This window comes from Pipistrellus kuhlii, unplaced genomic scaffold (genome assembly GCF_014108245.1).
Source record: "Pipistrellus kuhlii isolate mPipKuh1 unplaced genomic scaffold, mPipKuh1.p scaffold_m20_p_13, whole genome shotgun sequence".
Taxonomy (NCBI): domain Eukaryota; kingdom Metazoa; phylum Chordata; class Mammalia; order Chiroptera; family Vespertilionidae; genus Pipistrellus; species Pipistrellus kuhlii.
This window is the reverse complement of record NW_023425438.1, coordinates 6,468,593-6,493,120: the sequence shown is the minus strand read 5'-3', so window position 1 is coordinate 6,493,120 and position 24,528 is coordinate 6,468,593. Positions and strand designations below refer to the sequence as shown.

The following is a 24,528-nucleotide window of genomic DNA, read 5'->3' as shown; positions in this document are numbered from 1 at the left end:
GGGGGGTGAGGGCTCGGCCCGCGCGCCTTCGCGGGGAAGGGGGTTTCCCATCCCCCTTCTCGGAGGGCTGGCCAGACCCGCCAACCATAGAGTCGGCGGAGCCCAGAGCGCCCTTCCCCTGGCCGCCGAGCTGACATCACGCCGCTGGGCGGGGCCTGCCGGGAGGGGCGGGGCCGCCGGAGAGCAGCCGGCGAGGGAAAGGGCTGCCCGTGCCTGCAGCGCCCCGCAGCGGTCACGGCCGGAAGCGGCCTCGTCGGCCCTGCGGCGCCGGAGCCCCTGACGCACGGAGCTCGAGAGCGAGCACGGGAGAGAAAGGGGCAGACATGGCGGCTCCGCTCGGCTCCCGCTGAGGAGGGCGAAGCGGGTGGAGGGCTCAGCCGGCTGCCTGCCTGCCTGGCGCGCTGCTCCCGCCTCCTCGCCGCTCGCCTTCTCCCGTCGACTGCGCGTCGCCCGCCCTGCTGTCGCCTGTCGTCCTCGCCTGCGCTCCTGCGGCGTCCGGGCTCGTCTCCCGGCCCGGCTCCCCGGGCCCTGACGCCCGGCCGGCGGGCCGCCGTGCACGGCTCCCCGGGCGCGGCGGCGGCGGGCGCGCTGGGACCCGTCCTGCTGGCCGGACCATGGTGAACACCCGGAAGAGCTCTCTGCGCCTTCTCGGGTCCAAGTCGCCTGGGCCCGGGCCCGGAGCCGGCGCCGAGGCCGGGGCGACGGGAGGCAGCAGCCATTTCATCTCCTCTCGGACCCGCTCCTCCAAGACCCGCGCCGCCAGCTGCCCGGCCGCCAAGGCCGGCGGGGGAGGCGGCGCCGGCGGCGCTGCGGACGAGGCCCGGGTAAGCGCGCGCGCGGCCCGCGTCCTGGTCCCCGCGGCCCCGCGGCCGGGCTTTGTCTGCGGGGCGGGCGGGAGCCTCCGCGGAGCTGCCTCCCGGCGGCCGAGCGCGGCGCGGCGCGGCGCGGGGCGGCACCGGCACCGGCACCGGCACCGGCGCGGGCAGGGCCGCGGCAGCCCCGCCGGCCGCGCCTTTGTGTGGGCGCCGCGCGGGGCCCGGGGCGGCTCCGGGGCGCCGGGGGCCGGGCCCTGTCCCGCCGGGAGGGGAGCGCGCGCCGGGGGCCGGGGGCCGGGCCGGCGTCCCGGGGGCCGGGGCCGGGGCGAAGGGAAAGTTCTCCGCGGTGTCAGCCCCCGCAGCGGCGGCCCGGCCCCCGGCCCCCGGCCCCCGGCCCCCGGCCCCCGGCCCCCGGCCCGCCCGTTGGCGGTGGTTCCCGCCGGCGAGGCGGTGCTCGGACGCGGAGAAAAGTTTGCGGCTGCCGCCCGGACACCAACTTTCAACACACACCCCGCGCCGCCGCCGCCGCCTCTCCGGCGGGAGGGGTCGGGCCGGGTCCCGGGTCCCAGGTCCCGGGTCCCGGAGCCGGAGGGTCCGCCCGCCCGCGGACCCGGGTTCGAGTTCGGGCTTTGGGTCCGAGAAGGGTTGCCTGCCCGGCCCGAGGAAGGTAGTCCTCTGCGAAGTGGATGTTTTCTTGGATGTCTGCACTTTATTTTTTATTTTTATTATTTTGTTAAGAGGGTCGTTAGTTTCCGTCCTTGTCACTGTTGCCAAAGTGGTTAGTTGAAGAAGGCCGTGGATTTAGTTTTTCTGTTTTTGAGTGGTTGACATTTTAATACAGTGTATACAACTCTAAGGTATAGCACACTCTGTGGGGTCGCTTTGGAGGAATCGGCACGTTTGTATGTGATGAGATCGGTCAGATTCAGGCAAGAGTCTTGTTTTTGTCCAGAAAGAGGTTGGTTTACCGAGGGTAATTTGGCTGGGAAGTGCTATTCACTTGAAATGTGCCTTTGCATCCACCCCCGTTTTTGTTAATTCTTCTTGGGAGAAAAGCAATGTTTTATTTTTTTCTACAGGATTATGGCTTAAATAGGTGCTTTCCCCCCTCTGTATCTCAGTGACTTTTCCCTCTGTATCTCACGCTCCCTCTCTGGCCCAAATCAGAATGAGCGGAGGTAAATACAACGCATAGTTTACGGTATAATTTTGAAGTATATTTACTATATCTTTGGAAAATACTTTTGGCTTTTATTTTGCAAGAACCTGGAAGATATTTTCAAAATTGTCTTCAATGGACAATTCGGGGGCTTGCTGATCTCTTAGGTTGAAATAAAGCCAAGTCTGAAAGTTGTGCAAACTATTCAGAGTAATTATTCTGAAAAACTAGGCTTCCTGTAGAAATTATTCCAAACGTGTACAAGCTTATTGACTTTCTGAAGCTAAAATATATTTTAAAATGAAGATAAATTTAAGAAAGTCTTCACTTAAGGGCAAATAAAATATTTAAAGTATGAGCATTTAATTGTATAATGCTATGTGAGTGCCTCATCTATTAGAGCTGTGTCTAATTCATCTGATGCAATTAGCTCGTCTGGCTCTGATCAGTTTGTGGCTGCATTTTTGAATTCATGGATATCATGCTGTCCTTACCCCCTGAGGAATGAGGTGAGGTAATTTGTCAGGCAGCTGTTATGGTGATGTTGAAAGGCAAGCAATCAATAATCTAATGTAGAAATGAATATCGGGTAGCTTTTAAATTGCTAGAATGAAATAAATTAAAGCTCTTTCTAGAAGGATGCTAATGAAACTTTGTTTCAAGAATCCTTTTAAAATGTTTTAAAGATGATAGATAACAGGCTCATGAAGATTTACTTTGAAACTATTTGTTTTTCCGTTTTAAGAGGATTTGTATCCTGGCTGTAGTAGATGAAGGAATGATGGAATGACTCGCTCTGAGAAATTTTTAATAATCCTCTACGATTAGTCCTTCAGAAGAGGATACGTTGTGATTCTGATTTTCCAAGTTTATGGGTTATATATTTGGGGAGCAGGTTGTACACTTCCTCGTTGTGTATTTCTGAAGTGGATTGATTTGAGCGGGGTAAGCTCTTCCTCCCAAGTTGGCTTTGTGTTACACGAGTTGAGCAGTCCCGGTTCTCCCTTTCTGGTGCAGGACTTGCCAGAGGGCGGGGAAAGCACCTTCTGTGTCTGTGGCGTCCACAGCATTTGCTAGTGCCTGCAAAGACTCATTTGATGGGAATGGAGTTGCTCGTGTGTATTCTGCTTTATGAGATTTATAACTGAGGAGGTTCCCCTTTCTCTACTTTGGTGTTATGTTCTTCATACTTGATGCTGATTTCCCCCTCTTCCTTCATCCACTGTGTCTAGAAGACATTTCATTTGGTTTAAAAACCATCGGACCACGAGCTATGCTTATAGTTTTGCTTTTCCCTAAGTATGTGTAGGATGGGGAAATAAACATGATACTTTCCATAGGTGATTTTCTTGTGCCCACACTTCTTAAATGTGAGATTGACTGGTGTTTTGCAGTTACCTGTAATTACTTACATGCACTTGGCTTTTTTTGTTTGTTTGTTTGTTCATTTAACGTGTATGAAGTTTGACCTCTTTTAGGTTAGTTAATCTGACCGTCAGTAATTAGCACTTATTTGCTCCACCTCAAAGTCATTCTCAGCAGACTGCATTCACAGAGTTGGAAAGCAGTCTTTGAAAAATATTTCATCTTTCATCTTTCTGTCAGGTTTGTTTGCAGGTGCTTTTGGCTTTGTCACTAGCTTTTTGTACTTTTTGAGATGGTCATTGACTCTGAGTCCACATGTTAGTTGAGAGGATGGAAATATTTTGAGTAACTTTATAAGTAAGCTTGCTTCATTTTACTTTTACTTTTTTTTTTTTTTTTTACTTTTTAAATATATCTTATGGATCTCTTACAAAGAGGAAGAGAGAGGGACAGAGAGTTAGAAACATCGATGAGAGAGAATCATCAATCAGCTGCCTCCTGCACACCCCCTGGGGATGTCCCTGTAACCAAGGTACATGCCCTTGACCGGAATTGAACCTGGGACCCTTAAGTCTGCAGGCCAATGCTCTATCCACTGAGCCAAACTGGTGGATCCTTCTTTAATATCACTCTACAATTATTATTCTTTTCCAGCACTCGTACATTTGCCAACATAACACAGAATGGTTGAAGTTGAGGATTAAACATGGAAAGGAAGCCTGAGAGGGAGATGTAATAATGTTTATTATTCCTTATGCCAACTTCACATGGAATACCATATAGGTGATATTGAGTAATATGGTAAGCAGTCACAATTTTGAACCATAGTAGCAGTGGAGTTCCTAGGAGTTGGAACACTAGATACACGTAAGGTTTTTTTTAGGTCGTGGCTGAAACAACACCTGTAGAAGTGAATGCATATTAATTCCTAAATTGTTTTTCCTGGCCCTCTTTTAACCATCCTTTGAAATGTCCTTGATTGCATGTTTCTTAAATACATAATCATAGATAAACCAGTAACCTCTGGAAACCAGCTAGACAGGTGGTGGGATTACAGCTTGTTATGAGAACTCAAGAGCCCAACCACTGTCTGCACCTGAACAGAGTGATCTTGTCTCTTCCAGGACTCACTTCAGAGAAGTGCTGCACGACTTTGGTTGTGTATTTGCGTTTCTTTTTGGACATACACAATGGAGTTTCATTACTCAGTGTGTTATGGACTGATTTCTTGATATTTGGGTTTTTAGTTTTGTACCAGGAGTGTTTTCTATTTCTGTTAATGTCCCTTCCCTGGGGGAGGATTTTTTGTGAAAAATGAGTCACTGAGGCTTTTTGGATAAAAAGTTCTATGGAAGTGCAAAGTTAGGGGAAAAACCATACATAAAATGTGTTAACTTTATTTAAATATAAGCTAGAGATTTTTAGAGAGTTAAGTATTTTATGTGGTATATATCAAACAATAGAAAATATATCACATTAAAGTTAATAGGCTGTAATTTGTGTTATCTTTTAAATACTTTGAGTATATGTTATAAGATTACAAACTTCAGGTTCTTTTGAACTCTATTTTGGTATTAGTTTTTTTTTTCATTTTTAAAAAATATTTCATTGATTTTTTTTTCCTTTTTTTTTACAGAGATGAAGGGAGAGGGATAGAGTTAGAAACATCAAAGAGAGAGAAACATCCATCAGCTGCCTCCTGCACATACCCCACTGGGGATGTGCCCTCAACCATGTACATGCCCTTGACCGGAATTGAACCTGAGACCCTTCAGTCCACAGGCCGATGCTCTATCCACTGAGCGAAACCGGTTAGGACAGTTTTTTTCATTTTCTTTTTCATTTTTAGATTGTTATTGTAGTTTTATCTGCAGGTAGTGTGTATGTATATATATATATATATATATATATATATATATATATATATTATATTATATTATATTATATTATATTATATTATTATCTTTGGTTACATTTCCCCCCTCTCCCTAGTTCTTTTTATTACAGTTGGCTATAAGATCCATGAGAGCAGGCTCTGTCTTATTTTCACCCAATTGTTGTATTTCCAGGCTTGGTGCAGCATCTGACACATAGAAATAAATATCTGTTAAATGAATAAAATAGCATAGTAAGGAGCATTTGTGAAAATCATAATGATCAAACTTTGAGAATAGAGGATAAATAAAACACAGTTCCTATTTTCAGGAATCTATGCACTGTTGTTATATATATGATAAATTATTATTTTGTATTTTTTTTTGTTAATCCTCATTTGAGGATATATTTTTAAAAAATAATGTTTTTATTGCTTTTAGAGAAAGGAAGGGAGAGGAAGAGAGAGAAACATCAATTAGAAACATCAATTAGCTGCCTCCTGTATGTCCCCTTCTGGGGATCTAGCCCACAACTTGAGAATGTGCTCTTTGATTTTCTTTAAGGACAGACAGTCTTCCTGGCTGGCTTGGCTCAGTTGGTTGGTTTTGCATATACCGTATTTTTCGGACCATAAGACGCACTTTTTCCCCCCCAGAAGTGGGGGGGAAAAGTTCCTGCGTCTTATGGTCCAAATATAGCCTACACATATACTTTAAAAAAAAAGTTTTTTTACTTGCCCTGCTTTGTGTGGTCTCTGTGTGCTTGCCCGGCTCTAAAATGGTTCTAAATGCTGCTGTTTACAGGGTTGATTACATGTGTTTATGACTGTGATGTTGGGTTTTAATGCACATAAAATATTTTAGGACACTATTTGTTTCAGAATCTTTTTTTCTTCATTTCCCTTCTCTAAAAACTGGTGCGTCTTATGGTCCAGAGCGTCTTATGGTCCGAAAAATACGGTATGTGGGGTTTTCTTGAGGGAGGTGTCGTGCAGGAGGCAGCTGATTGATGTTTCACTCTCACATCAGAGTTGCTCTCTCCCTCTCCCTCTCTCTGAAAAAAAATCAATAAAAAACAGAGATTGTCATGATCACAGCTGTATCCTGAGGGCCTACAGTAGTGCCTGCTAGATATTGTTCAGTAGTTTTTGAGCGAATGACAAGTGTGCCTCATTTTAAATTATCTTTATATGGACAATCTTCATTTTACTTACCGCATTTTGCCTGTCTGACCATTTGGTGGTAACCTAATAAGGAGAGGAGTAAATCATGCCAAGGTTAATGCTGTTTCATTTAATCCATGCAACAACCCTGTAAGACAGATGAATGGGTACTCCTATTTTGCAGCTAAGGAAATTGAGTTGCTGAAGAGATTAAATGGCCAGTAGAAGGTCAAATAGGTAATATCTAAATCTAGTTCTGGTTCAGTGGCCAGTAGAAGGCCAAGTAGTAGGGATAATACCTAAATCTAGTTCTGTCTTCTCCACTTGTATATCACGGTCTCATGTGTATTTGTCACTACTCTTTGATGCTGTCCAGTCAGTGGACAAATACTTGAAAAAGTGAAGAAGGCAGCTGTTGTATAGTCAGAGAATACTGTGCATGCTGTGCATAGACAGATTTTTACTAGACTATCTGGAGTTGTGTCTAGGATTGCATTGGGAGTGAAAGTGGGAACAGTAGCCTGTAGGGATATGAAATATAGAGCAGCGATTTTCAGTAATTGCTTGCTGCTTGATTTCTGGGGGTGGGTGTAGGGAGAGGAGCAGGCATATTGTGAGATCATTTAGCAATATCCTTGCTTCCCAATATTTTAAAAATGGCTTGGGGAAAAAAAATCCCTCTAAAGAGACTAGTTTGGGGCTTGTGGTCTCCAATAGAGGTGTACTTTGCTACCATCTTTCCCTCTGCTTGGTGATACTGATTTATCAGTGTGTACATTTTCTTTTATGCTCTGGGAATTATTTACCTCTGAGGTATGCACATGTTTTCCATTTGAGAAAAATGTTCATACTTGAAACATTTTGAAAAGACGTTATATGGCATATTTACGTATGAAGATAGATATTGGTGAATTAAACATCTTTAGTATTATTAGTTGGTGTCTGTATTCTTGGACCCATATCGGGATCTCTGAAGCAGTGGGGCTTCAGATACTCATAAAATATGTTCTCTAAACTTGCCAGACAGGTACTTGGGAGGCGATTAAGCCTAACTTTTGGTGATGGGTGTTGCTTTTTTACTTTGTTCTTATATTTAACAAATATTTATTGGGCAGCTACAATATTAAAATGTAAGTGCCATGTGGGCAAGTATTTTAGTCTCTTTGGTTCACTCTTCTAGGGCTGCCATGTTGCAGCAGTCAAGAGGCACCATTCATACTTAGTCTGTGCAACTCCTCTTGGAGTTATATGCTGCAAATAGTATCCTCAGACAGTGTCCTTTGGGGTTTTGGTTTGGGAATATGAGATACTCAGGAATGAAGTAGAGCATTCATGTACTTAAAATATATAAAGCCTCACCTTAGCCAGTTTGGCTCAGTGGATAGAGCATCGGCCTGCGGACAAAAGGGTCTCTGGTTCTATTACAGTGAAGGGCATGTACTTCTGTTGCAGGCTCCGGCCCTGGCCCTGGCCAAGGCTCATGCAGGAGGCAACCAATTTTCTCTGACATTGCTGTTTATCTCTGTCGTTCCCTCTCTCTCAAAATCAATGGAGAAATATCCTCGGTGGGGATTAAAAAAAATAGCTCTAGTTTAAACTTCTAGGAGTAGTATATACAGGTTCCTATATCTTCAAACCCTGCCAAGATTTGGAATTTTTTTTTTATTGATTTCAGAGAGGAAGGGAGAAGGAAAGAAAGATGGAAACATCAGTGATGAGAGAGAATCATTGATTGGCTGCCTCTTGCACCCTCAACCTGGGCATGTGCCCTGACCAGGAATGAAACTGTGACCTCCTGGTTCCTAGGTCAAAACTCAACCACTGAGCTACACTGGCTGGGCAAGATCAGTAACTTTCACGCTTTCTTGTTTCATAGTAAGGGATACTGTTTACATTGTGGCCCTGTACACTCATATAATTTTAAGTCCCTGATAAAAAATACTTCTGGAAAATAAGAAAATATAGCAAAACCAGCACAAAATAGAAAAATGGGCAAAAAATATCAATAAGCATTTCAGAAGTGAGGAAATTAAAAAATACTAATTCTATTTTATTTATTTAAATTAGAAAATACTAATTTTTGTGGCAATGCCATATTATTTCCATGATTGTGACATTAAGAGTTGTTTATACTCATTAGTAATCAAAGAAGAGCAATTAAAAATATACAAAATTCTGCCCTAGCTGGTTTGGTTCAATGGATAGAGTGTCAGTGGACTGAAAGTTCCCAGGTTCAGTTCCAGCCAACGGCACATGCCTGGGCTGCAAGCTTGATCCCCAATAGGGGATGTGCAAAAGGCAGCAGATAAATGATTCTCTCTCATCATTGATGTTTCTCTTCTCGCTTCCTCTCTGAAATCAATAAAATATGTATTAAATATATATATATATACACATACACACACACACACACACACACACAGAATTCCAGGTTCGATTCTGGTCAAGGGCATGTACTTTGGTTGCAGGCACATCCCCAGTGGGGGGTGTGCAGGAAGCAACTGATCGATGTTTCTCTCTCATTGATGTTTCTGACTATTGCACTCCCTTTCTCTCTGTAAAAAATCAGTGAAATATATTTAAAAAAATAAATATTTCAAACAATATGGACGTTCATAAAAAAAAAAAAAAAGGATGTTCCCCTGTTCCCTTAATTCCTCCAGTTTGTTCTTCCTAGGGATAAACACTGTTAAAACTGGTGTATATCTTTTTAGACTATTGCACACATGTCTGTATTTATATGTGTATATTTTTGACAGAAATAGAATCATATTCTATATACTACTTAAGTTAATTAAAAAATATATATCTTATTGATTTCAGAGAGGAAGGGAGAAGGAGAAAGAGATAGAAACATCAGTGATGAAAGAGAATCATTGATCAGCTGTCTCCTGCACACCTCAGAAATCCAGGCATGTGCCCTTGCCTGGAATCGAGCCTGGGACCCTTCAGTCCATAGGCTGATGCTTTATCCACTGAGCCAAACCGGATTTGGTGTGTTGTATACATTCTTTTTTTTTTTTTTTTAATATATTTTATTGAATTTTTACAGAGAGGAGGAGAGAGGGATAGAGAGCTAGAAACGTCGAGGAGAGAGAAACATCGACCAGCTGCTTCTTGCACACCCCCTACTGGGGATGTGCCCGCAACCAACGTACATCCCTTGACCGGAATCGAACCCGGGACCCCTCAGTCCGCAGGCCGACGCTCTACCGCTGAGCCAAACCGGTTTCGGCAACATTCTTAAGTATCCATTTTTCTTCTTCTTCTTCTTCTTCTTTTTTTTTTTAATTAAATATATTTTATTGATTTTTACAGAGAGGAAGGGAGAGAGATAGAGCTAGAAACGTCGATGAGAGAGAAACATGGACCAGCTGCCTCTTGCACACCCCCTACCGGGGATGTGCCCGCAACCAACATACATGCCCCTGACCGGAATTGAACCCGGGACCCCTCAGTCCGCAGACAGACGCTCTACCACTGAGCCAAACCGGTTTCGGCAGTATCTATTTTTCTTAATGGCTTTCTAATATTTTGTTGTATCGTTCTGTGATCCAGTCTTTTGGCCGTTCTCTGTATAGGTTGCCCGCATATTTTTTTATTTTTTATCTTCACCCAAGGATATATTTTTTGATTTTAGAGTCAGAGAGAAACATTGACTGGTTGCCTCCTGTACCCACAACCTAGGTGTGTGCCCTGACTGGGAATCAAACCTACAGCCTTTTGTGTATAGGACCATCTGGCCAGGGCGCCTCTCTGTTTTTAATATTATAATGTAGTAGGAAGTGATCTTTCTCTTTAAGGTGAAGTGGAATTATTGGATTAATGATATATGTATTTTAAATTTTTACAGGTTTTACCAAATTATACTATTAAAGCAGTATGTACCTACTCCCCAATACTCTAAGCACCCTAAGTTTTTATAACTTTTACTGGTTGATTTAAGGAGTTAGGCTTTAACTATCTTACACAATAATAGGTGCTTAATGCATTTTCTTTGTGGAAGGAATGAATCACTAAAGATAATTAATAAACTTACGAGGTACTATTAATCCTACAAAGCCTTGAAACAAGTTTCTTTATTTGAGGTTATCTATTTATAACTTCATCACCTGGTTCTTCTAACAATTTTATGAGGTAAATTTTTGAATTACAATGGTAGTGCTGTAGTATAAGACTGGTTCTGTCAAACTTTTAAGCCTGGCATTTTTCAGTGCTCACATTGTGTCTGCCTGCCTGCCTGTCTCTCATTTTAACTATGTGATATTTTCAGATTAAAAAAATTATCAGGAAGAAAAATGCATTTTAAATTATAATGGTCTATTTTTACCTTTTTACAATGCCTAAGCTTATTTCTTTGTATTTTTTCCCTTTCTATATTCTTTAATAATGATTGTTTAGATATATTAAACTAGTAAGCCAGTACTCTTGTGATATTTGAGGAAAATTGAGGACATTGTGTGTCCTTGAGTTTTAGGACTTTGTAGAATAGTACTGGCCCTGAGTAAATAAGTAGCAGTGAGAGTTTCGTTTTCTGCAGTCATGGTAACTGCTGCCTCTGTGCATTCGTTTTACAAATGAAAGAAAAAGAGATTGACTACTTCTGAGCTTTCAACAGGAATGCTTATTTTTTAAAAAAGGCTGTTCTATAAAGGAAATTGGGAAACATTGATTGCACCCATATACTTTCTGATCTAGCCTGGGGTCAGTGTTCCTCATTCTTTTTCCTGTCTCTCCTAGGATCTTTTTTACATCAGTTATCTTTCTCTTTAAAATTTAATTTTATTTTAATCTCTTTTTTGACTCATTTTCTTCAGTTTACAAGAAACCAGGCCATCTTACCTTTTCCAAAAGGAAATCCTTTCCTGACTTCTTTGACTTTGTGACCTCCTTAGACCTTTTTTATTGTCTTAATTCTGAGACTTCCTCTAAAACTAACTCTGTGGTCATCACCTATACTTTCTTACCACCCGGTTCTTCATCTAGTGATTTCCAGTCATCATTTTGCAGAAATTGTCGTATCATAAGGTACAGTGACTAATTTACTTAGTAGATTACCAGTGCACAGGTTTATAGTTCTTCTGTTTGGTCTTTTTGGAGCAAATTTCTCTTCTCCCTGTTTTAGTGAGACACTATTTTTCTTTAGTTTATATGAGATCCTTTCTGCTCAGCCCTTTAATGTCAGCATTTTAAAAGATTTTGCCTTTTTGTTTTTTCATTCTTATATTACCTATGATTCTTTTATTACCATTTCATATCTCTAGTCCTCATCTTACTCAGAGCTGCATTTCCTATAACCTGATAGACATCTCCCTAGATTTTGGGCTAGAATTCTAAACCTAACTTTAAAAATCAGAATTCAGCCTTACACTTCTTCCTTAAACATTTGTCCCCTGCCTTTTCCCTACACCCACTAAAAATCATCAACCACTTTTTATACTTGCCTTATTGTCTTAATTTGAATAGAGGTTTCACCAAAATCTTAGTTATTTTGCTTTCTGGAATCAATTTCTTATTTTCTCCTTTTATAATTCTAGATGAGGCCACCATCAAGTCTTGAATTAATTTAGTGGCCTGCTAATTTATTTGTTTCCTTCAGTTTCTCATTTTTTAATACTATGTTTGGAAATATTCTTTTAGTCTTTCATTAAAGTCCGGGCTCTGGATTTCTGACAAATTCTGATCTGGACATGAAGCCTTCCCTGAAAACCTACCATAAAATTTTCTGTTTCATTGTTTTCAAGGTCTTTTGTCTAATTGTATGTGATTTGTGGTAGAATAGTGGTCAGTATTTGTGGTAGTTGATGAGACTTGAGGAGAAAATGATTTTTTCAAGTTGGAAAAATTATCTATTTTAGAAGATTAGAGTTTAGAGAAAAAAGTCACTTAGGTTGGATGACTATCTTTTCATTGTACTTTTACTTTCGTAGCATTTGACACTGTTACTAGTGGTATAGTACTATCTATAGTTCCTCTGACCATTCGCTCCATCATTATGTTATGAAATAAAGTCCACATTATTTATGGTGTTTTCCTTCATCTCTACTAGCAGTCCTTATTTTTAATTTTTTGCTTTCAGAGAATTGTATAGTTTTAGTACTTAATATAATATGCTATATATCATCACTGTGACTTTTTGTGAAACCCATAAATTGTATATTGAGTTCAGATAGGTCTTAAATCTTATTTTCCCACTGGTCCCATGTCTTATATACACAGTAGGTTCTCAATAAACGTTTGTTAAGTGAAATTATTCCCTTAGTCTGAGATGCCTTTTTTTTTCATGGATTGAAATGACTCTGACAGATTGCTAAATGACTGTGGGTAGATTGCAAAATCTCTCTTAAATTTTTTGGCTTGAAACTAGTAACGCCTTTCCTCAAAGGATTAGGTTGTAATTAACTAGTAAAATTCTTTGAAGATGAAAAAGTTAAAGTTGAATCTATGATTATCCTATTAAAGGTAAGCTTTTAGTATCAGTTTTGTAGGTAAAAGCTTTCCCAAAGCTTGAAGTTAATAAAATGGTGCTGAAGTAATCACTTTGCACATATGTACATCTTGTTCATTTGCTTTACTTAAGTCTCTAGATTTCCTTAGAGGGAGGGATCTCTTTGTAATGCTATTTATTCTGAGGTTTCTGTTACAGAGCCAAGTAAAGATTGAAACCCTTCCATAAGAGAAGCACTATAGTCAGTACAGCGGTTAGGATGATGTGCCTCATACTTAAAACTGCATTATATGCCAGAGGTCCTCAAACTTTTGTATAGTAAGAATCATTTGGAGGCCCTCATTAAAAATCTCCCCTCAAGAAATTCTAGTTTAACAGGTTATGTCTCTTCAGTGAGCAATTCAGGTGACTTCTGGTTCAGGTAGTATGAGGACAACACTATGAGAGATGCTCTGAATGGAACTGAAAAAAGCCAGTAGAATATGAGAGACTGGCCAATAATCATAAACTCACTAAAATAGATAATCAGAGTCATGTAATAACTCAACTTGTTTCAAGTTATATAATAAATATTTTATTAATTTTTATTTGGGAAAATCTTGCTTTTTTTTTGCTTGCTGTTGTGTGGAATTAAAAGGAAATAGGATGGCCTGGCCGGGTTTGCTCAGTGGATAGAGTTTTGGCTTGCGGATTGAAAGGTCCCGGGTTCGATTCCGGTCAAGGGTGCGTACCTTGGTTGCGGGCACATCCCTAGTAGGAGATGTGCAGGGGGCAGTTGATCGATGTTTCTAACTCTATCCCTCTTCCTTCCTCTCTGTAAAAAAAATCAATAAAATATATTAAAAAAGAAAAGAAAAAAGATATAGGATGCTTAACTGGCAAGGGAGATACCGTCCATGATCATGAAGGTGGTTTTCCCAGGGTGAAGCTTATCCATAGCACTCTGGATGTGCTACCCTTGCAATTTCCCCAAGTGTGAGAGACTCGATTGTATAATTTGTAGTAGTGGGGGGCTGCATTCCTGCTCTCCCCTGGGTGGGGGGAGGGGAGGAAAGTAATTTTTAAAAAAAATTAACTTAAAATCTTGCTAGAATCTCAAGACTTGGATCTTGAATACCACTTAAATACCAGGTAAGCTGTTAGTATCAGTTAAATTTTTTTCCTTATATTCTATTTTTGTTGGTTTCAGAGAGGGAGGGAGAGGGAGAGTTGGAAACATCAGTGAGAGAGGATCATTAATCAGCCGCCTCCTGCACACCCATATTGGGGATCGAGCCCGAAACCCGGGCTTATGCCTTTGGGACCCTCTATCCACTGAGCTAAACCAGCCAGGGCTGTTAGAATCAGTTTTGAATACATAATGCTAATTGAATATAATTATTTGCCAAAATGTATTGTACAGTTATAGCTAATAGAGGGGAGAGGTCAATTAGTAGATTCTTCAGATAAGTTTCAGGGTAGAGATGGATCTTAAAGAGTGAGTGGTGGAATTTGATTAAAAGGAGTAATGCTGGCTTGGATATCTTAAGTCGGTAAAGTAGTTTTATAGGTATCAGTTTTTGTGTTCACAGACATGCCTTAGCTCAGAGCAGATGACATTGCTTCCTCACCTAGTGCCGGTTGAATATGTTATAGCGCTGCTTTTCAAATCCTAATGTGGGGAAGAATCATCTGGGGATCTTGCCAAAAATGGTTTCTGATTGGGGTGGAGCACATTTGGAGTGACAGATGTAGTCTATTGAGGATAGTTTGGAAGTAGCTACCCAGTTTTTCTTGGGAACTTAACTGATAGGTTGTGATGCATGTGGCACAACTAACATGTTTATTATTCTTAAATAGATACTCTGATATTTGAATTTTTAGTTTTTCTCTTTGTGCCTTTTAGGAAGTGTGTGGTCTTGTGGCTTTAAAACTAGATCATTATAAATGTATTAAATCACAGAATTATAAATTGGTCTTTCTGTAAAAATTTTTTTAGTAAGTGAATTAATTCTATAGGCTGTAGTTGGGTACTTTTAAATAAACATTGTATTATGTTTGTTTGCTAGAGGCTGTATTTTTACTAATTATTTGAGTAATATAGTTGTCTTGCTTTAGGATAGTATGATATGGAAGTCTGCATTTATGAAATAGATAGTTTTTATATATATTTTAAAAAGAAAATTGTAGCATAAAAGGAGACCAAACTCATATCTTTATATGGTGCTATATTGAAAATGATCATATGTTCCTTTGAAATACTGATCTAAAATGTCAAGTGATAAAGTTTTAGCATATGAACTAAATTGTCTCCAAAGGAAAGATCCTTCCCTCCACTCTCTTTCCCATCTGCCTAGTATCCAAGGAATTGCCTGGTGAAGAGAGCTGCTGTGCAGATAGTGATTTTCTGGTAGTTTGAGCATATGCAGCTGGGGAGGCAATAATGGAAGTATGGTAGATGAAGGTTTCAAAAAATTGAAAGGGAACATAAAAATAAATACATGACCTGGCCCAGTGTGGCTCAGTTTTTTGAACATCATCCCATGCACCAGGAAGTTGTTGGTTAGATTCCTGGTGAGGGCACAAGCCTGGATTTTGGCTTGATCCCCAGTAGGGGCATGCAGGAGGCAGCTGATCGATCTTTCTCATCCAGGTTTCTATCTCTCTCTCCCTCTCCCTTCCTCTTTGAAATCAATAAAAACATATTAAAAATAAATAAGTAAATAAGTAAATATATATGTTAAAGATAATGGAAATGAGGTTTCTCTCTGAGAAGGGCTTAGAAACAGAAAAGGAAAGGGGTGGAATTAGAAGCATTAGTGTATACACATTTGTTGTTATTTATGCACAGATAAATAAATAAGCATAGATGTGCACGTGTGTACATTTTTTTTGGATATCTTTTAGTCTCTCTGCTAAGAGGACTCAGTAGAAGTGAAACCCCCAGTAACAGAGAGTGCACCTATTGCTCAGATGTTGGTTTCTAGGTACCATCATTGACTGAAAGGAACCAGGGCTCCTTGCAGAAATAGCTAATTCTAGGGTCATGAAGGGAAAGTACAAGATTAGATATTTCTTTTGTGGCAGAAATAAGGAAATATTCAAAATGATGGGGACAAGTCAAAACGATACAGGAATCACTTTAAAAGGGCTCCAAATGACCAAAACTTTTTTAAATTGAATAATTAGAGGCCTTGTGCATGAATTCGTGCGTGGGTGGGGTCCAGCCAGCCTGGCTAGGGTTAGGGGACATGGGTGGTTGGCTGGCCGGCCTACTGGTTGAACTCCTGGTCGAGGGGACAATTTGCATATTAGCCTTTTATTATATAGGATATACATTGAGTGGCCAGATTATTATGGGTTCAGAGATCATAATAATCTGGCCACTCAGTATAGATTCCACAGTGCCTATTGATATAAATACATGAGTAAATGAATTTGGCAAAGTGGGGAGGGGAAAGCTCTATAAAGTAGAATGCCAACTAAAAAAATGTAGAAGGAATGATGGGATTAGATAATCATTGTCATCAATATATTGAATAAAGGCAAGAATAGTCAATGGATGCTAAGGCTGGTGGGTGGTGGATTGATGAAAAACAGGATATTGCTGAATTATCGGAATAATTCCACATACTCTAATGAAATACAAAGGGAAAAATAAGACTTTGTAGTGGAGAAACCTGGTGGTCACCAACTTGACCAGCTGATCAAGGTGATAATGATGGGTAGATATAGTATTAGTATACACAATATAATTCTGTATATTCTTTCCAAGAAAATATGGCCTGAATCTGGTTATGAGGAACATCAAATAGACCCAGATTGAAGTTCATCCTTGGGAATGAAAGGCTTTATACTCTTTACACTCAAGGTCATAAAAAATGGGGAAAGATTAAAGAACTGTTTCATATAGAAGGATCTGATAACTAAATACAATATGTGTTCCTGGATAGGATCCTGAACCAGAAGGGAACGAGAGACATATTGGGACATTTGATAAAATTCATGTGTCTGGATTCGCTCTGGGTTATGTTAGTGTTAATTTCCTGATTGGGTGGGTTGTATGATGCTAATGTAACAAAGTGTCCTTGTTTTGGGAGGCACATGATGGAGTATTTAGGAGAAGAATATCATATCATGAAATGATATACACACATCTTTTCTGTAGGCTTGAAACTGCTTTAAAATATAAACAACTGAACATACTTCTCTAATTTTTGTTTCTGTAGTTACAGATTATTACATTTTGTTATACTTGTAGAGTGATTCATTAGTAAATATTTATTGATTGAATACTGTACTTTATGCAATTTAACAATTCTGTGTGCTTTAATAGTAAATGCATTTTTCACTGTCTTTCAGAAATCTGAAGTTGATGGTAGTTTAAGTGATAGCCACGTGTCTCCTCCAGCCAAACGCACTTTGAAACAACCTGATTCTGTTTGCAAAGACAAATCAAAATCACGAAGTACTGGTCAGCGAGAGGAATGGAACATAACTGGACAGGCCAGGTGAGAAGCAAGAACTCATCGATTATTTTTTGAAGAATGATTGGATGTGATTTAGAGTTGATGTTAATGTTAGTTTTCTTAAATTGTAAAGCTGCTAGTATTTAAAACTACTTAGAAATTGTATTAAATTTACTGTATAATTTCTGTATATATATTTTTTCTAAATATGCCATAAAATATATGTTTTGTAGTATATAATAGTAACTTATTATGAAAACAGTTGGATTTTGATAGGTCTTAAATATGCATATATATATATATATATGTATAGGCCTGAAAAAAAATTAAAGTATGTTTTTATTGAGTTTAGAGAGAAAGGAAGGGAGGGAGAGAGAGATAGAAACATTGATGTGAGAGAGAAACATTGATCAGCTGTCTCCTGCATGTCCCCTATTGGGGATTGAACCCACAACCTGGATATGTGTCCTGACCAGGAATCAAACTGGCAACCTCTTAGTGCATGGGACAACACTCAGTCAACTGAATCATGCCAGCTGGGCTAGTCCTGAAAGTTTAAGAAAGAACATATGGTTAGAATTACTTTTTTATTTGAAAATAGGTAAATGTCCCCTTTATAAAATTATTAAAGACTAGAGGCACGGTAGGATCCCTCAGCCTGGCCTGCGGGGATCTGGCCAAAACTGGCCTGATGCCTGGATTTGTCCAGGGTGTGTATAATTTAACCATTTAATTTTTCTAAAATATATTTTTTATTGATTTCAGACAGGAAGAAAGAGGGAGAGAGAGATAGAAACATGTACGATGAGAGCGATCATTGATCGGCTGCCTCCTGCACATGCCCAACTGGGGTTTGAGCCTGCAACCCAGGCACGGGCCCTTGACAGGGAATCGAACCCATGACCCTTCAGTCTGCAGGCCAAGGGATAACTGCTTAGTTTTGCATGCAACTAAAATTCATTTGGAGCCAAGACTTGTGAATAAATTGATCAGGTTGAGGTAATGTTATGTTGGGTTCAAAGCCAAAGTATATTTATGAATAAAATAGATTAAAAATTTTTTTTTAAATTTAAATTTAAAGTTAAAATTTTTAAACTTTAAAAACAAGGTTTTAAGTGGATTTTGAGGTTGATTCTAGAGAATCCCACATGTATAATCTAAAGAATGTCCTGTTAGTACATCAGTTTCATTACTTTATACTCAAATTCATATGCCAGGAAAATTGTGTACTTGGTATACAAAGGTGCTAAAAATGAAATACTTTATAAGAGGTATATTAGAAAAATATAATTTTGTTGTTTTCTGGGGGAAAGGAGGGCTGGAGTTTTTGTTTTTGTTTTGACTGTCTGAAGGCAGATAGTAGTTTGAGTTTTTGTTCATATCTTTTAATATCCTAGCTGTGACCTTTATTGGGCAGGGATATTTATGATTAACAATTATAACACTTAACATTTATGATTTAACACAAAGAGCTACGGAGTAACTAGAAACAGGAGAATATTTTAGTTAAAAAATTATGCAAACCACATAAATAGTAGAAGATAGTTATACTATATATTAACTATTTTCTAAATATCCTCCCTTTGTTTTTATTTCTTTTCCTTTGAAAATAATTATTGTTGGATTAAAAAAAAACTTTGATAACTTTATACTGACAGCTCTTTTATTTGTAACAATTTAGTTTTTGAGCTTTCTACATATAGTTAGGTATATGGTGACTGTTTTCTTAAGTCTTTATGTTTTGATGACCACTTAAGTATCTTTAACATTTTTCTTCCTCCACCCAAGAGAGAGAATTACATAATGACTGTATTGAGAAATTAATTTTTATTGTCAGTTTAGAATGTGTAATAAAATATTTTAATAAATTATTATATGGTATTGGTATTCAGTATTGTTTTTTCCTTACAAATTATTGTTTGAATAAATTTGTTATTGCTTCAGTTTTATTTTGTCAACCAAATCAATAGTAAATGTCTGTGACAATTGCTATTAATGGCCTCAGTTAATTTATAGCACATGTTAGACTTAAGCCTTTTATTTGGATTTTAATTTACAGTTGAAGAGACAATAAATTCTATTATTATATTTATTTTTTAAAAATATATTTTATTGATTTTATACAGAGAGGAAGGGAGAGAGATAGAGAGTTAGAAACATCGATGAGAGAGAGTCATCAATCAGCTGCCTCTTGCACACCCCCTACTGGGGATATGCCCGCAACCAAGGTACATGCCCTTGACCAGAATCGAACCCAGGACCCTTCAGTCCCCAAGCCGACGCTCTATCCATTGAGCCAAACCGGTCCCGGCAATAAATTCTATTATTAAAGCTGTTCTTAAAGTAACGAAATGACTCCGTATACTTTATTAATTGGTATATTATCAATGTTAGAGTAAAAAAGTTCTTTACTCTTTAAAAAGTAATATTATATTACTGACATTTTAAAAATTAAAATGATTCCAGCAGTATTGCATTTCTTGCTTCTTTAAATAAATATTGATATGTCTGCATATTAAATATAATTGTGTTCTAGGTTAACTTCTCAGCCTGGTGCTACGTTATCAAACGGACACAGTAGTCTATGTGAGTACTCTATTATGAAACTGGGTTGTATTGAAAATTTTTTAATGCTGTTAGAACTAAAGCATTTAATGTGGGTGAATAGATTGATTTACTAGTATGCTCAGCATACAGTAATATTGACTGGATTTCAGTCACAGTAAATACATACGTAATTATTAAGTGTTGAAAAATCCGTACGAAGGAAATAATTTAAATTATTAAGACACAGTGTAAGCATTTATAGAAGTGTTAGATTATTGGATATTAAAGCTATTTAAGAGGTTATATTAAACCTCTTGTGATCTTTTATTTTTTACTTTTTTTTGTCTCATAAAATTGAATGCTTTTTAGTGTTTAAAATAGCATTCTTGTGATCTTTTAAAAGTAATGTTTTGATTTCCTCTCCCTCTTTTTATACTCTGTGCTTTGAAATGAAAATCCTCTCTCTTTTTGTAGCCCTTCGAAGCCATCCCCTTCGAGGGGAAAAGAAGGGGGATGGAGACCTTTCTTGTATGAATGGTGACATGGAAGTCAGAAAAAGTTGCCGTTCCAGGAAAAACAGATTTGAAAGCGTGAACCAGAGTTTGTTATTTGACCAACTAGTAAATAGGTATGAATGCTTATGTAATAAGCAGTTTCCTTTAATTATTGGATTAAAAAATAATTTTTAAAATTGATTTCAGAGCGAAAGGGAGAGGGAGAAAGAGATTGGAACATCAGTGATGAGAGAGAATCGTCAATCGGCTGCCTACTGCACACCTCCCACTGGGAATAGAGCCTGAATTCTGGGAATATACCCTGATTTGAACTCTTGGTTTATAAGTCAACACTCAACTACTGAGCCACACTGGCTGATTTTTAAGACAGTTAAGGTTTTAAAAACAATTTAGGCACTGACTTAGTAATAAATAAAATTATAACAATTTGAATTAACAGTGGTTAGCAGTGATTGTAATTTTCTAGTCAGTCTACTAGATTTAATACAATTTATGTAATAGTTAAAAATTTTCTCATCGTTTTTAAGCTCTCATAATTAGATACTATAAAATAATTTTATTCTGTATTATAGTCACTTAGTATTTTCTCATTTAACATTTGTATCTTTGACAATTTTCAAACATCATTAAGTTCCATTATTAATATATAATTTGCTTAGTTAAGATTTTGAATTGAAGGTCCTTTTGTGTCTGGGTATGTGGAATGTAGCTAGTGAGCCAAATTAGCTGATTGCTCGGTATCAACATACGATGAAACGTTATTCTTCTCAGGTAATAGGTTATCATACTTAATTCTTGCAAGTGCCTGGAGAAGGGAGATCAGGATAATCTCTATTTGATCGGAGAGGAAATTATATTCTGTAGTGGTAATGTCAAATTTGAGTATTAGTTATTTTTTTTCTATTTTTTACATTTTTCTTTTTTTTCTTTTTTTTAAAAATATATATTTTATTGATTTTTTTACAGAGAGGAAGGGAGAGGGATAGAGAGAAATATCGATGAGAGAGAATCATCGATCAGCTGCCTCTTGCACACCCCCTGCTGGGGATGTGCCTGCAACCAAGGTACATGCCCTTGACCGGAATCAAACCAGGGACCCTTCAGTCCGCAGGCCAGCGCTCTATCCACTGAGCCAAACCGGTTTCGGCTATTTTTTACATTTTTCTATTACAGTTTACATTCAGTATTATTTGTATTAGTTTCAGTGTACTTTTGTTAAATACTTAGACCAGTGTCTGGAAACATAGTGTTTGAAAAGTGAAATGTTCTAATGTCAGCATGTATTTTGTGGATGTCAGTATTCTCTAATTTCTAGAAAGACCTGTTCTATTACCTTATTAACTTTAAACTTTTTACAAATCCTATTCTCTATATAGAATAAAATAAAAAGATTAAATTACTTTTTTCAGTGCCTTGGATCTGGTAGTCAGTTTTTTTTAGTGGCATTGTGGATTTGAATATTTGGAGCTTATAAACAAGTCTTCTATTTTGTAAGTTTTACTTTAATAAGTATATTAAAGTAGAAGGTCTTTTGGTTTTATCTTTTTTGGGCGCATTATCTTCTGATGGATGTCAGTTCAAAGAGGGATGTACTGTTACATACCATCAGAGATGATTTAGTTATGCTTTGGTGAAGATCTCTTTTATGTGGATGACTCAGTGTATGGTCCCACAATTGTCTAAACCCTAGTTTTATTTTATGATTATAGTACTGCTGAAGCTGTACTGCAAGAAATGGACAACATTAACATTAGACGGAATCGTCGATCAGGAGAAGTAGAACGACTTCGAATGTGGACAGATACAGAATTTGTGAGTATATTTTAACAACCTTTGCAATTTTTATTTATATTGAGGAATAAAAAGGGAGAGTGAACAGCATTTGGACTTTGGATTAATAGAATTGCTCCTTCTTCATTTTTAGCTTGGGACTTTTTTGCTTTCTTGCTTCTTTTATCCCATCCCCTACTTGCCATAATTCCCCTAAAGATCCGCTCTCTACTTTTGCCAGAATAGTCATCTGAAAATGCAGTTCCGATTTTGTTACTTTTCTGATGTGAAACTTCAATGGTTTTTTAATGTGTACTGAATTAATTAAAAATATTTTGGCTTTCATAATCTGTTTTCAACTTTTATCTTCTCAATACTATTGCCCAAATATAAACAAGTCATTCTTGTTCATCTATCTTACTTTTCTTAATCCTTCTGGTTAGGGACTGATGCAATCCTTCCTTGTTTCAAGGCTCATTTCAAATGTTGCCTTGCTTCCCTGCCCTTATCAAGAAGATGTTGTCTCTTTGAATTCTACTTTGTACCTTTTTTTATGGTGTTTAACTTTGTTTACTTCCCTTTATAGTTACCTGTGATTTATTTTCATCCTACTAGTTTGTAATTTGCTTGCATGAGACAGTATTCCATGGCATTATATTTTACAATTTTCAAATATTTTATGTTTTATTTGTTTATTTTTTTGTCCTTTAAATTCATTGAATTCAGGAAGCTGTTTTCATGAATCTGTGCTTTGTAAATAGGCGCTCAGTGAATTTTGTTGAGTAGACATGTCCCAGTGGATTATACTATTTATTGCCAATAATAAATTCCATGTTAATATTTGACAGATTTCTTTCTTTAAAAGGAAAACATGGATATGTATTCAAGAGTGAAAAGGCGAAGAAAGTCACTGAGAAGAAATAGTTATGGGATTCAGAATCATCACGAAGTCTCTACTGAAGGTGAAGAAGAAGGTTTGTATAACACTTTATGATAGGGGTGGCGAACTCAATCAGAGAAGGGGCCAAAATCTAAATAAAGAATAAATACTGGAAAGTTTAGGTGGAAGAAAAAAAGATTCAGCTGAAACCGGTTTGGCTCAGTGGTAGAGCGTCGGTCTGCGGACTGAAAGGTCCCAGGTTCGATTCCGGTCAAGGGCATGTACATTGGTTGCGGGCACATCCCCGGTAGGGGGTGTGCAAGAGGCAGCTGGTCGATGTTTCTCTCTCATTGATGTTTCTAGCTCTCTATCTCTCTCCCTTCCTCTCTGTAAAAAAAATCAATAAAATATGTTAAAAAAAATAAAAAGAAAAAAATATTCAAGTAACATGTAATATTGCCAATTAGGTGAATTTTGGTTGTAGGGGTCTATATTTTGTATAATTTGAAATAATTTTTATTCAACTGGCATTCTGAGTTTCTATTTCCTGCATTGGAAAAGTGCCTTTACTATACTCTCTACATTGTTGTAATGTATCTAATTTGTAGCTATTGATAGTCCTTAATGACCTAATTTACATTTGCCATGAGCTGATTTGCTTGCTAGGTCAGGCCTTTTTTTATATTTAGATACCTTCCAATCAGAAGCCTCTAAACAGAATCGCTTTCTGTCCATAGTCTCTAAATCTCTAATTACTGTATTTGGGTCCCAAATTTAGTTATGGACTGAGGAGTATACTAGTTTACTACTGTTTTTTTCTGAGGCATGTCTAGGTTCTGAACTGAAGAACCCCAAATTGTACAGCTGAAGCTGGAACATGATGGAAGTACGTTTGCCCCAAGGATTATAAATTAATGACCAGCACATCTATAGGAATTAATTCTTTGGGAGTTCATCTTCTTTATTGTATTGAATTGGATTTTCAGATGATTTGGTGTATTGTAAATACAGGGTACTTGTATTTTACTAGACAGTTTTACTCCTTCCCATGGTTTGTATAGCTTAGAGAGAATAATAGGTTTATTACTCTTATTCTGTAATATATTAGCAAGTTATGAAGAACTGATATTTCTAATGAAGGTACTTTATTGAACAAATATTGTTACAGCTAGCACCTCTATATTGCTTTCTTGTGGAGAAAATCAGTATATGTAGGTGAGATGGATTTATAATATGGTTTTTGCCTTTTTATTAACTGAACATCTTTGTGGCGTTTTCAAAGTAGATTGGACACATACAGCGTTTCCTCCCGTAGTAAACAGTATTATTGTATAGGCGTGTTTTTTATTTTAATTTTTTAAGGTTTTGGAAATGTAATTTGGCATAAGTAATTAATAGTATTATTTAGATAAATTATATTTTATTTGCTGATTTTCTCTTTTCCCTAATAATAAAAATTTAAAAACTTAGAATAAGCTTTCAGATGTTACCAGTAAAATGTAAAGTCCTTTGCATTTTTAGTCTCCTATTTCACTCAGCATCAC

At 38.3% G+C, this 24,528-nt stretch overlaps 1 protein-coding gene and 1 non-coding gene across 12 annotated transcripts in view; both read left to right on the top strand.

Moving 5' to 3' along the window:
- Positions 1 to 134: 134 nt before the first annotated feature.
- The window catches only part of ATAD2B (ATPase family AAA domain containing 2B), a 103,619-nt gene continuing 79,225 nt past the window's right edge, over positions 135 to 24,528 (top strand). For 4 of the 11 annotated variants that reach the window (XR_004987331.2, XM_036434707.2, XM_036434706.2 and 1 more), the window contains exons 1-6: positions 137 to 824; positions 17,166 to 17,314; positions 19,809 to 19,858; positions 20,294 to 20,447; positions 22,044 to 22,146; positions 22,970 to 23,078. Coding sequence is in view for 10 of the 11 variants with exons in the window: in XM_036434707.2 (XP_036290600.1) it covers positions 615 to 824; positions 17,166 to 17,314; positions 19,809 to 19,858; positions 20,294 to 20,447; positions 22,044 to 22,146; positions 22,970 to 23,078 (775 nt within the window). In the remaining variant the exon portion in view is untranslated. Of the gene's footprint in view, positions 825 to 17,165; positions 17,322 to 18,198; positions 18,272 to 19,808; positions 19,859 to 20,293; positions 20,448 to 22,043; positions 22,147 to 22,969; positions 23,079 to 24,528 lie in introns of those variants that run through there. The other 7 variants (XM_045580500.1, XM_036434708.2, XM_045580501.1 and 4 more) reach the window with 6 other exon arrangements.
- On the top strand, positions 13,692 to 13,858 carry LOC118717874. The gene has a single exon (XR_004987634.1). It is a non-coding gene; the product is annotated as a U1 spliceosomal RNA (small nuclear RNA).